The sequence below is a fragment of the Musca autumnalis genome, unplaced genomic scaffold (genome assembly GCF_047663935.1).
Source record: "Musca autumnalis isolate F117 unplaced genomic scaffold, ASM4766393v1 scaffold_5, whole genome shotgun sequence".
In the NCBI taxonomy this organism is placed as follows: Eukaryota; Metazoa; Arthropoda; class Insecta; order Diptera; family Muscidae; genus Musca; species Musca autumnalis.
This window is the reverse complement of record NW_027412088.1, coordinates 7,683,756-7,697,665: the sequence shown is the minus strand read 5'-3', so window position 1 is coordinate 7,697,665 and position 13,910 is coordinate 7,683,756. Positions and strand designations below refer to the sequence as shown.

Below are 13,910 nucleotides of genomic sequence, written 5' to 3'. Positions count from 1 at the left end.
TATTTTCTACAATTTAACACATCTTGGGGTTTTCGGATAGAGTAGAACTTCTCCAGCCAATATTGATTTTTGTTATGGATTTTTTCTAGAACGTAAAGAACAGCTCATTTTTTTCCTGAAAACATCCAACGCTACTAGAAAAGTTTCTAGTCTAATAATAAAAACGCGAATAATTATCATCAAAAATAATTTTATTGTTTTGTAAAGTATCCTCCAGTCTGACTTATACACTTTTGCAAGCGCACAAATCATTCACTTTTTCCACTCCGAGTGAGACACATCCAAGACATGGTTTTTTGAACGTTTCAAAATCATCTTCAGGTTAAGACAATTGTTGACCACGACTTTTCTTCTGGATATGTAGGTGTAAAAAGAAGGCATTGGGAGCCAAGTCAGGGCTGTACAGCGTATGACCGACCCATCAATTCCACGTTTTGGGCATAAATGTCGTTTAGGGGCACCTCTCGGATCGGGCTGAAATTTGTACACTAGATAGCCCTTGGCATCCTGAATACAACGATATATAATATTCCTGGGGGAAGTCCATTCTTCCCGAGATATGGGTCTTGACATTTTACAATTCTAAAGTGGGCAATATGGGCATCGTTTTAAAGCTTATGGAGAGTACTTTTATGCTCGCGACCTATTTTTACACCTGTTTGTAGGAGAATGTATTAAATTCCTGTTCAAAGCCGGCTACTTAGGAAACTTTAAATTTACAATAAAGTTTTGTTTGCGTAGCCCCCTTTTGTCATTGTCCACAGGAAAAAGTCTTAAATCCCCGGCCGAAGGCCGGCTACTTAAGAACACTTTCAGTTTAAAAGAGAGTTTTGATCGCGTAGCCCACTTTTGACCCTGTCCATAGGAGAAAGTCTTAAATCCCCGGCCGAAGGCCCGCTACTTAAGAACACTTTCAATTTAAAAGAGAGTTTTGATCGCGTGCCCACTTTTGTCCCTGTCCATAGGAGAAAGTCTTAAATCCCCGACCGAAGGCCCGCTACTTAAGAACACTTTCAATTTAAAAGAGAGTTTTGATCGCGTAGCTTACTTTTGACCCTGTCCGAAATGTCAAGACCCATATCTCGGGAAGTATGGACTTCCCCCCGGAAACTATATATCATTGTGTTCAGCGTCCCAAGGGCTAACTATGGTAAAAATTGCAGCCCGATCCGAGAGGTGCCCATAAACAACTTAAAGGTGTTATCAGTACGAAATCTCCGAAATGTCAATACCCATATCTCAGAAAGTATGGACTTCCCCCGGAAAATTATATATCGTTGTGTTCAGGATCCCAAGGGCGACCTATGGTAAAAATTTCGTGCCGATCCGAGAGGTGCCCCTAAACGACACTTGTTCCACGTTTTTTTTTCGGTCAATAAATAAGACGATGGTTTGAATCGATCTGTTATTTGTTTTTTTTTTTTTTAATTTGTCCGAATTCTTCAGGCAAACAAATTGTGGTGTATCGCTCAGAATTAACCATCCTAAGTTACCCAAGCGGAATAGTCGGCACATGACCAGTTTTGCCGAAGAAACAGGCGACTATTTGCTTCGAAGTGCTTCTTCCATGAACAACTTAGGGGACAAGTACATACGGTTCGTTTCGAGTGGTGTCACGCGTTAAAAACAACAACCACATGAAAAATGTATAAGTGATGCCAAGTTTGTTCTTGATTTGTCCATGTGGTTGTTGTAACGCGGCACTGAACTGAATGTTTGTGCAGAGCCCTTTATGTTTAATTTGGTTCGTCTTCGAAGACCCACACGACCGATTGCTGTTTTGTTTCGGGCTCAGAGTTTGTTACCTGTGACGATCTTATTAACGTTTTTAAGCACAGCGATCAAAATTTGTTTGCACCAATCGACAAGAACCTTTTTAACGGTTGTCAAATTGAGCGAGATCCAACGAGAACAGGCCTTCATGGCATCCATGTTTTCTGGCCTTCGTTTTTGAGCGAGCGTCGGCCATGATTGAATTCATTAAATCGGTTTTTCGCAGTGCTATAGGACGGTGTTACGCCACCGCCATACACAGATTTAATTTCGTCGATGCAATCTTGTCGTGATAATCTACGTTGAAAGTTATGGCAAAGGGTTAGACGAAAATGTTCACAAGTAAATTCCATTTTTGGGAAAAGTGATTTTTGCAAGTCACTGTAACAACACAACACATGGTCGTACGTCAAACCGTACTAAGTACTTTTATGCTAAAAATGTCAAACTTTCCAATGTAACATTTTTAAATAAATTTCAAATGAACTGCTCTCTCATATAAATCGGGCTGTTTCGGGTGTAGTTGAAGAAACATGAAGACAAGGAAAGGAACACAGCTAATGTTGTTCTGTTGTTTTCTTGTCAACGTATAAAAAGAAACAAACCGCTAAACAATCATATTCTCTCTTAACCGCAGCAGGCAAAATGCAATATGGGGTGAGCAAAACGAACGCCATCTGTATGTCAATTGAATTTGTGTCGCGCGATATCATAAATTGCTTTGCAAAAATTATCGTTTTCTTCAAATTAAAGGATTTTCAGGACAATGTCTACCTGAAATATTTTTCAGAAATTTCGCAGGTAATATTTTACGATTGTGATGATAGAATTTACGATTGTTGCAACAATAACAATACAACACACACACATCCATATATGAGAATATCACATTATGAAATGGCCACTAACTGCAGTGCGATTTAATTGTTGTTGCCACAAATTACAAGGTATTTCCGGAATTGTTGTTCGTTGCAAATGTAATGAACAAAATGCGAAGAAGGAGGGAAAAATAACAAAATAAATTTATTTATATGTACATACCTATTTAATATCTTCAAGGTAAAATTAATTTTTTTGAACTATTTAAGAAAAGTTACACTGTACAACAAAATCGAACTTTATTTAAAATTACAAGAAATCCCGCACAGATTATGAAAGAGGGCCGAAAAAAAGACGACACGTGTATCGGCGTTTTGAAAGTTTACGTCGGGAAGTAACCTACATAGGCGTGGCCAGTTCCGCCCATTTATACAGTTTTTAAAATATTCGACATCAGGTTCCTTGGAATCCTTGCATGTTAGGTATAAAGTGTCTTTGGCAATATTGCTGACAACAATGCGGGGTATCTTTTGATCAAAACAAATTAACCCTCATGCGACTCACTAAAGGGGTCTTTTTGGTCCCTTTTTTCAAAAACTTTTAAAAACTCCTTTAAAATGTGATCGTATCAGATCAAAATATTCTACAAAATTATTTGTCACAAAATTTTACTATAGGTCCAAAAAACTTTAAATTGTACCTAAACGCCAGGAATCTGCCAAAAGTAAAATCACGTTTTAGGGTTAACGTTTTAGTCCCGGTCCACACTAGCGTGAATTTCATTAAAAAATTTCATGAAATTAGGTGTTCTTGAATCGAATTCCCCACTACAGCAATTTTTTGATTTTACTCTACTATAGACGTCGATCTAGAGACGCATAATTTCATATCAAAATTTCAGTGAAATAACTGTAGTGTGGCCCGGAACTTACTTTATCTGAGTTTATTAAGTTTTGTCCCACAAAGAACAAAAACAGGGTAAATACACAAAACGACCACCAAAACGCGACAAAATCGATTTGTTGTCAATGAAAGCCGTACCTAAAATTTTCTGGCCGACATTTTTGAAGAACTTAACGAAGCTAAAAAACGTCATCTTGTGGTACTTTTATAGCGGCTCTTAAAATAAAGGACGAAAAGGACATTGAAGGAAGCGAGATAGAAGGTCAAAATGTTCTACGAAAATAATCCTCATTTGATTTGGCTGAAGAAATGTGATCTCAAAAATAAGCTAAAACAACAGCGTACAAAGATATAACGCTAATATCTGAGGGCTTATAGGGTATCCAGCAAAATATTCATCACGCCATATCTCAAAAGTTCGACTCACGGCGGATCTGTCCTTCTGGGTTCTGTATATACTCACCAAGAGCTTTCATCCCCAAAAGGAATTTCCACCCCCCAAAATTTCGGTTCACAGTGTTATTGATTCTTTGCATCATTAATTAATTTTGTGTTTCAATATGGTGAAAATAACGACAAAGCAACAGTTCGAAATATTAATTGATAAACTGAGTGAAAATGCCTCAAAATAAAATAAACTTCAATGATACTGGTTGTGGTCCATACAATAAGTGAATTTATTGCCTTTGGAGCGGACAGCAGCAAATCTTTTGCAAATGAATTTGGTGACAAATACAGTAGGTTCAGTTGAAGTACAAATGACGAACATCCTCCTTTGGACCCATAATGTGCACATGTACTCCATCAATATATCCAACTACACCAGAGAATATCGTTTTTGAATAAAAATGGTTTTTATTTTGCCTTTTTTCCTCCTCTGTCAACTTCGAAACACACAATTTGTCCTCTATCAAGTGGACAATTTCCTTCAATACTCTCGACAATGTAGATTGAGCCATGCAATTGTTGAAATCATTGCTTTTGGAAACATCCGTCCTCAAAGAATCGCAACGCTGCGCACACTTTTAAAAGTGGGGGTATTGCTGTTGATCTGTTACTTACTTTGAAGTCATCCTTTAAACTACGGCATCCTTATGCAATCGAAAATACGCCCTAAACCTGAAATAATTTACTGATTATACAGATCTTTCCACATGATCATCAGCTTACACTGCAGATGTCAATTCCAATGGATTCGACTTGTCCCTCAAATTTCTTCTAATAGATGCAATGTCCTGTACATTTTCTTCATCATCAAAAAATAATTTCACCGAACTTATCATTTTTTGGGACAGCAAATAAAACTTGTCGATCCGAAGATTCAATGGGCAGGTTATATTCCAATCTTGGGTTGTTTTCCAAATTTGCTCGAAAACTCAGCCAAAATATTAAAATTCAAATATTGTCCAGAATACACAAAAGAGTTATCCAAAGCGCAATTATTTTTGAAATGTGTTTTTTTTTTGCGAATAGAGGTCACAAGTTTGAAAAAACACTGATCGATAACATGTTTATCGACCACCCAGTTGAGTTGACATTAATGGTACAACATTTCTTCTCAGTCGCGCAGACAACTGACAACGCAACTCAAGTTTAGTGGCAATACAAGATAGACCCATTAAATTTATTCAATACTTAGTCAAAATCTCCTAAAATACCTCACTTTTTGGGTGTTATGTCAAAAGAAGAAATGTTCCAAATCAAATTTCATTATGAGTCTCTGAACAAAAGAAATTTGTAGCTATAATATTTAACATCTCCAGAAGCTTTCGCTTTTGTATATATGATTTAGGACCATATTCTACCTTTTTTATTCACATTTTCGTTATCTGCAGTCACAAAATATATGTTATTGAAGTTTTTTGATAATAAATTCTTTCAGAAGATTATGTGTGCTCTATCCAAACTGTTTTTGAAATATCTATGGTGAATATATATAGGGAAAATATTGATAACCCAGATCGGACTTTGAAAAATTACGTATATTAGTACTACAAACTAAAATAACGTCATCGGGATAAATCATAGGTTCCTGATATTGTATATTAAAATGCGAGTGAGTATATATCTGACATACGAGTCCTAACATCCATGGTTTTGGCATGGTCCTAAATAAATACTCTAATGATGGCAGCTAAAATTGATAAAATTGACTTCTTCGCAGTTGACAGCAATTTCGTGACATACATAAATCTGATTCTTCCGTGAATTGTGATTCATTTGGAGGTGACTGGCCAGATAGCATTGCAGCTGGTTTTGTTGTGCCTTATAGCTTCTAAGTGCCGCATGAGTGACATTCACTTTTTTAAGTTTTCTTCTAAAGCCACGATCGATTTACCGTTTTCAAGCAAATCGTGAAAACCTAACAAAACAACCTAAAGATGTGACCTGAACTTCTATATCTCAAAAATGGTAAAACCTAGGAACAAATCATAAAGGACAATAGTCTAGACAATTTTCAGAGCTACAACATATTCTTTAGTCCCATTTCGATAGGACTTGCGGTTTCCAAAGAAAAACGCGAAAACATTTCGCGCACGAAATGCCAAGAATCAACATAACAACAACCACCAATCGTTCCACGGTGGTCTGTGTGGCTATTTATACCCTCAGCATTTATGCTAACGAGGGTATATACACTTTCATACGGGAAAAATGTGCCTCATCGAAATAATGGTTTTAGACCCCAAGTATGTTTGGACGAAATGTGTTTCAGACAATTTGGAGTCGATTGAGCAATGTCCGTCCGTCTGTCTGTCTGGCTGGAGCGAACGATAACTCTCGAACGGATGAACCGATTCGGTTAAAATTGGCTTTCGTAATATTTTGCCGAAACTTAGTTTAAGTTCGAAGATGGGCTATATCGGTCCACATCTGCCGGTACCTCCCCCACAAAAGTTCGAAAATTTTCGGAAAATTTGTGCGCACGATAACTCTTGAAGGTAGCAACCGATTTGGTCCATACTCATCGTGAAATTTCTCATCGTGAAATTTCTACCAGACTTAGATGAGGTTCCAATATGGACTCAATCGGTCCACTCCTTCGGGTACCTCCCACACAAAATTTTGGAAAAGTTCAGTTTAGGGCCATCTCTCGTATCACTATGATTTTTGTTTTATCAACTTGTATTCACAGTCCTCCATACGACGGTACAAGTTTCATTGGGGGCAAGTCCATACTTCCTGAGAAAATAGACTGAAAGTTGCAAAAAACCCCTATGACACCGGGTGGGAGCGCAATATAACTCTAGAACGGATATGCCGATTCGGTCCCAAATTTGGCATTAGTAATATTTTGTCCAAACATAGTCTAAATTTGAAGATAAGCCATATCGGTCCACTCCTTCAGGTACCTCCCCCACAAAAGTTCAAAAATGTTCGGAAATTTTGTTCATACGGTAACTCTTGAAGGGAGTGGCTGAATTGGTCTATACTTTACACATCCTAATATATCTACCAGATATAGATCAGGTTCAAATATGGACTATATTTTTCCACTTCATCCAGTACCTCCCAAACAAAATTTCGGATAAGTTCCTTTTAAGACCTGCTATTGAATCACTTTGATTTTTGTTGAAGCAACTTGCATTCGCTGCATCAAATAACGATGGTAAAAGTCTATTAAGGGACAATTCCATACTTCTTGAGCAAACAGCCCAAAGAGTGTAAAAACCCCCTATGGCACCATATATTGTCCATGGATCCACTTCCATAACGGTCAATGTCGATCCATTCCTTTTAGTATCTCCTCCGCAAAACTTTTAATATTTAATCCTAATCAACATTTTTGTCGGTTCAAACGCCCAAAATTTTTAAACCCACCTAAATACATACGTATTTTGTTAAACAAATTGTTTCAATATACACAGGCTGAGGGTATATCTCTGTCGGCGAAACCGACTGATACTTTTTTACTTGTTTTAGATAAACTTTGGCAAGTTTTTTGAGATGTGGTACATAGCTTATTATTTTTAAAGTAATTCGGCTTAATCTCAGTTTTGTTGTTTTAAAATGTAAAACAAATGTTAAAAGTGGATTGTAGTTAAATAGATTTGCTTAGGTACTCGCATATAATTAAGGTATACACAAGATACTTTAAAACTATGTTATTTTTGCAATTTTGTTAGTTATTGAATTTGTATCAGAAGCTACCTACTCTGTACACAGTCCGGACATTCAAGATGCAGTTTTGTAGGTGCAGATCATGATGTATATGTATGTACAATATTGTCAATCAATTTGGCTACATGTTGATATTTCGGGTTTTCAGTGAAGAGAAATTCTACTGACGAAGGAATATCGGTCCCTTTTTAGAATACAGGCATAAAATAAAACTATCGTTCGGTGTAAGACATTTTAAAGGTTGTATGATATTTGGTGTCCTTAACTGGTTTTATAAAAACTTACAACGATAGTTTATCCTCTCTTGGAGAAGAGTGTGTTTCCACTCATCCACAATGTTATACTTTGTATGAAAAGAAGAGACAAATAGTTTTAGTTTATTTGCTTTGAAACATAATACCGAAATGCAATTTTTATGTTATTTGTACCTTTGATAATACAATAAACTGTGATTATATTCTAAATGTAATCTACAACATTTCGTTGCCTAAGATCAACGACTTTAATTCCCCAGGGAGATATGACTAACATATGGAAAATACATAAATCCTTATATTTTCTGTTTGTCTTTAGGTGATATTTGAAATCGCACCTCTCCATCTTCATTTTTACAACCTCCAATAGTTAAGGGATGATGATGCTGATATTGGCGTGTAAATCAATCGATAAGCAAATATGCTTAAGTTGTTGTTGTTATTAAACATAAATTTCTAATTTTAAATCTTTTCTTATGTCGGAAGACAATTGTTTTCGGGGGGAGACATTAAACCAGGGTGACAAAAATGTAACAACTGTTAAAGTAACAATATCCCCTATTCTTACCTCGTGCTATGCTGCTAGGTGGTGGTGGAGGCTACCACATTTTCCTTCTTATCAAGGTAATGACTTTCTACACTTCAATTAACAATGGAGGTTTAATTTTAGAAATGAAACATTTTTTGTTTGTTTGCTTCTCTTAGACACTCATTAAACTGAGCTCCTACTTAATTGACAGCTCTTCGTGACATACATACTCACATAAATGTAACACTTCCTATCTATCGATCATAGGTGAAAAGAAGAACAACAAGAAACATCTGGGGTTGATTTTCGGGGGGATAGAACAGCTAATGATACGTTTCCCCATTTCTTTGCTCGTCATCATGGATCATCAAAGTGTAAAGCACGTTCCATAAAACTCCTTGAGTCTAGTTTGAAATCGATGATTTATCGATGGCAGATGCTTTCTTCAATTTTTTCTCTTCCATTTCCATTTTTTTGTGTAATAAAAACAAGAAGAAGAGGAAGATCAAACGAAACATCCAAATGACAAAGTAAAGACAATTGTTGGCATTTCATTGGAAACGCTAAGTGAAATCCTCAGGATATCCTTAATTCCATATTATGTTCTTCTATGGCATTGGTGCGGTGCGGCGGGAATGTCATTTAGAGACTGTTTTTCTTTGAACTCTATCAATTAGTTACAGTTTTGTTTTTGTTATTGCCTTAAACTCGGTTGTAAATCTTTTTTGAAAATGTTTTCAAATCGTTGACCTGCTACTAGCTACAGTTGTTGTTGTTGTTCTTCTTGTTGATCCACAGATAATATCCTGTTGTTTAGTTACAATATGACACACATCTGCTCCTTTTTTAAATTAAGGGAACGAAAAGTAGGAAGAAAATTGTGCAGCAGTTCGTGGGTTTTTCATGTATTTGTTGGAAAGTATAGCCACACACATGCACACAAACAATGGAAGGAAAAGAACGATCACTTTTCTTACCTATGCACCTTTATGATGCTTGACACACACACACACATGTGCAAGCACACCCTAAGCACCTACTCCATTCCCAGGACAAGATGCTACACGCACACACACACACACATCCAACCAACCAGACTCATAAAATGTCCATTGTGTGTCTATTTCCCCTACCTAAGATTGAATCTGAGAAATATTTCTGAGGTAGAGATCGATCCTATTTTTAGAAATTCTAAGCTGCCTTTCTTTCACTACTTAAGGCGTTGCATTTTCCGTATTTGGCATCAGTTGCAATCAGTCTCATCTGGCGTCATCATCTCCTTTGAGTTTATCACACCACAACAATTCGATTGTTCAAGGCGTGCGTTCTAAACGCTTCTTAAAGAAAAAATCTCGTTACGAGTTTAAAAGAAAAGTTTAACTTAAAATTCAAAGTTTCAAAAACACACAGCGACCACCGACCTACAAACAAACTCCAACAAGATACTCTACCAGGGATATTTTGTAGTGCTCAAAAAAGAAAAATCAAAAAAAATAATTTAAAAATTATTCTCCTTTTAACCACTCCAAGTGTATTGTAACATATTGCGGCTTCATTTTGTCCGTCAATAGTGCCGTGAAATTGTTCAAACGATTAGCGATTATTTTATGATGGAACTGTTGTCTAACAACTCCCTACCAACTCAAATGGCCTCGGCAACCAGCAATACTGCAGCATCGAATGGAAATCAAAACGGCCAGGCAACCACGGCCGAACGTTTATTAGCCGGCATCTTGGACTCATTTCCAGCATGGGATCTCAATGGCGGCATCATGGGCAGCAATCCACGCAATGAGTAAGTATTCCGCAAACAAAGCTTTCTTTCTAAAAGACCAACCACTCACTCTCACCTCATGTCTTCTTGCTTACAGTTCACCACCACGCAATGACTTCTTTTTCAACAATCTCTTGAGTTCCTTGGAAGCACCGGCTGAGTTCAGTCTTGGTGTGGCTCCAATTGGCACCGCACCCATGAGAGCTCCACCAAAAATGTCACCAGAATCCTCGAATAATTCCAGCATCAGTTGCAGCTGGTGCGAAGTGAATGCCTCCATACGCTGTTTGGAGTGCAACGAGTTCATGTGCAACGATTGTCTGAGGGAACATCGCAAATCTCCATTGTCGTCGAACCACTCCATCATATCCTTGCCCACGCCAATTGGCACTTCACCCACCGGTGGTATGTCGAGCAGTGTGCCCATTGTACCCAGCCCCAACTATTTGTGCGACCAACACAATGAACTTTTGCGCTATGTGTGCGAATACTGCAAGAAGCTCGTCTGCCAGTGCTGCACTTTGCACGAACACAAGGAACACTGCTACTCATCCATACAGAGCTTTGTCGACGAATCAAGGGAAAAGATTGAATCGGCCCTGGAAAGCAGCCGCATGGGCACAAAATGTATTAAGAGCAGCATTGACAAGGCCTTGGCCTTCATACGCCATGTTGAACGCAATTGTGCCGAGCTAAGCGATAACATTCGCAAGGGATTCCGCCAGTTTCTCATTGCTTTGGAAGATCGTGAACGTTTCCTCTTGGATTTCGTTGAGAAATTGCGTCAACGTCGTTTGGCCATGTTGCACGATCAGATGGCAGGTTTGAAATCGGCCTTGGCTGGTTTGGCAGAGACTTCGGAAATGTTACACAAAGTTGCTGAGAACGGTGCTCGAATGGATCAAGTCGATATTGCCATGAAGGTAACAAATGGTCAACGTCAATTGGAACAATTTGCCGCCATCTACAAGGATCTTCAGCCCAAGCAAGAGGTATTTGCCTTCTCTGCTCCCGATTACACTTTACTGCAAGACATTCGCAACCAGGGAGGCATTGTTTTGGTTGATGAAAAGAACATGCCACTCATGACCATTAGTGGTGGCACAATTGTGGGCGGTACTGGCGCTGTCGAATCTGTTGGTACTGTACTCTCAATGCCCGGTAATGGTATGCCCAATGGTGCTGTAGTTCCAGCCAATATGAGACGTCCCTTGTTGCGCGATAATTCATTCCGCAATCCATCGCCTGTCATGCAAGTTAGAGGTGGCAGTGCATGTAGTATGCCCAACCCCGGCTTAGATTGGGAATTGAGTGTAATGCGCAGCTCTCCTGGTTTACATTTTGGTGCTCCCCGTTCTACACCAGCTATCCCCGGTACCACAGAACCCGTAAAGGCCCGCAACTCTAATGCCCTGTCACTCTCCTTTGCCACTGAGGGTCATGAAGATGGTCAAGTCAGTCGTCCATGGGGTTTGTGTGTTGACAAAATGGGCCACATTCTTGTCTCCGACAGACGCAATAACCGTGTCCAAGTCTTTAATCCAGATGGCTCGTTGAAATTCAAATTCGGCCGCAAGGGTGTGGGCAATGGTGAATTCGATTTACCCGCTGGCATTTGTGTTGATATTGACAATCGTATCATTGTCGTCGATAAGGATAATCATCGTGTACAGATCTTCACATCGACTGGTGCTTTCTTGCTGAAATTCGGCAGCTATGGCAAGGAATATGGACAATTCCAATATCCCTGGGATGTGGCTGTTAATTCAAGACGTCAAATTGTTGTCACCGATTCACGTAATCATCGCGTCCAGCAATTCGATTCTGAGGGTAGATTTATACGTCAAATTGTATTTGATAATCATGGTTCCAATAAGGGCATAGCCTCACCTCGTGGCGTGTGTTACACACCCACGGGTAATATCATAGTATCCGATTTTGACAATCATTGTTTGTACTTGATTGACCCTGACATTAACGATGTAAGTATGATTATATTGTTAGGAAATTGGTGTTTATAGTTTACTTATCGGTGAGTGTGTGTGTGTTTTTGTTTCATTTTGCAGATATTATCAGCCAAGGGTCATGAAGGTTCCGGTTTCCAAGAATTTAATCGCCCTTCAGGTATATGTTGCGACGATGATGGTCGTATTATAGTAGCCGATTCCAAGAATCAACGTATTGTGGTTTATAGCCCAACTTTGGATTATTTGTGGGATGTAAGTATAATTTATTTCCTTTTACTTTTCTGGGACTTTGAATAGATAGCTAATCCGTTTTGTTTCTCTTTTTTGTTCTTTTCCCAATAGATTGAAATTAGACCCTCTTTGAATCCCTTGATGCCACCCACACTTGACGAAAAGGATCGTACATGCGATGTGGCCCTGATGCCTGATGGTCGCATTGTATTCCTTATTGAACTATCACCAGACTCGAAGGAGGGATCAAATCCCTACAAGCGTTTTGTACATGTCTTCTAACGATCGACATATCCGTCTAGGGGATGGATATCAGGTACTACAACAGCAACTGCAACATCTACATCAACATCTGCTTCTACAACAGAATCATGTTATATAAAGGAAAGAAATCCCGCCACCTCCTCTCAAACTGCATTCATGATTATGGGCAATGCCATTGCAAATAATTGTGAAATAGAAAACTCATCGATCTTTTTGAAAAAATGATTATAAATGCAAAACTGAAAAAAGCATAGCAAAACAAAAAAAAAAAAAATAATATAATTTTTAGAATTTAAGTTACAACGATTACCTCGTTAAAAGATATAGATCTTAATATAGTATATATATTATTTAGGGATCAGTTATTAGTATGAATCATACATTCAACCTAAGAAGAATAAGACGAAGACACTCCATTGAAATAATACAAAAAAACAACTTCAACCACCATGACCATTACCACCACTACCACCAAAATCCATAATTTCATATTTCTTCTAGCCCGCCTTTTAACCATTTTGGAAAAAGGTATGGTATTTATGTTTCATTGTGTTTCTTTTTCCATCACCATTTTTAAGTTGTTCATATTTATACATTTATATACCAACAACCATACAACCAACCACATATACATACAACATATACAAATTCATTTATTATTATTTTTTGTATTTTTTTAATTGTTTATTCTCTATTAATCCAAGATTAATTTCTTTTTTCAAATAGACTGATTTATTGTATAAAGTGAAGAAAAGTTAAAAACTCAATTTCTAACAGACTTTTATAACCTAAAAAAGGAAAAAAAACTAAAAAAAATAAAGTTCAACAGAAAAATTAAGAAAATAACATACACCGTTAAGTCAAGCTTAAAAAAGCTAAAAAATAAACTACATTAATTAATTAAGAAAAAAAAAACAAAAAAATTTCAAGAGAAAATATTTACAAGTGCAGAAACTAAAGTAAAACAATTTAGTCGAATAGACCGATATTACACAGAGTGAAACAAAAACAAAAACAATTTAGATATGTTTTTTATGTTTATGTTTATAAACAACAATAAGTATTTTTTAAACACATGTTTTAGGTTTTACAATTGAGACTGAGCTCAAGGAAATTCATTGTTTTCATTTACATTTATGTTAGACATTTTCAATTTTTTGTTTGTTTTTTAAGAAAAAACTTATATTTTTTAATTTTTTATTTAGTAAGACTGATTACCAAAGTGACTAAATAACACCGACTAAAAGCAAATGACACAAACAACAATTTCAAAA

General features: G+C 37.3%; 1 protein-coding gene across 3 annotated transcripts in view; it reads left to right on the top strand.

The window, feature by feature from the left end:
- wech (tripartite motif containing 71 protein wech) overlaps positions 1-13,559 on the top strand; it is a 28,216-nt gene extending 14,657 nt beyond the window's left edge. For 2 of the 3 annotated variants that reach the window (XM_073956732.1, XM_073956733.1), the window contains 4 exons: positions 9,972-10,195; positions 10,272-12,156; positions 12,241-12,393; positions 12,484-12,910. In XM_073956732.1, coding sequence (XP_073812833.1) covers positions 9,972-10,195; positions 10,272-12,156; positions 12,241-12,393; positions 12,484-12,654 — 2,433 coding nt within the window. In that variant the 3' untranslated portion in view covers positions 12,655-12,910. Of the gene's footprint in view, positions 1-9,930; positions 10,196-10,271; positions 12,157-12,240; positions 12,394-12,483 lie in introns of all 3 variants that reach the window. The other variant, XM_073956735.1, reaches the window with a different exon arrangement.
- The last annotated feature ends 351 nt before the right edge of the window (positions 13,560-13,910 follow it).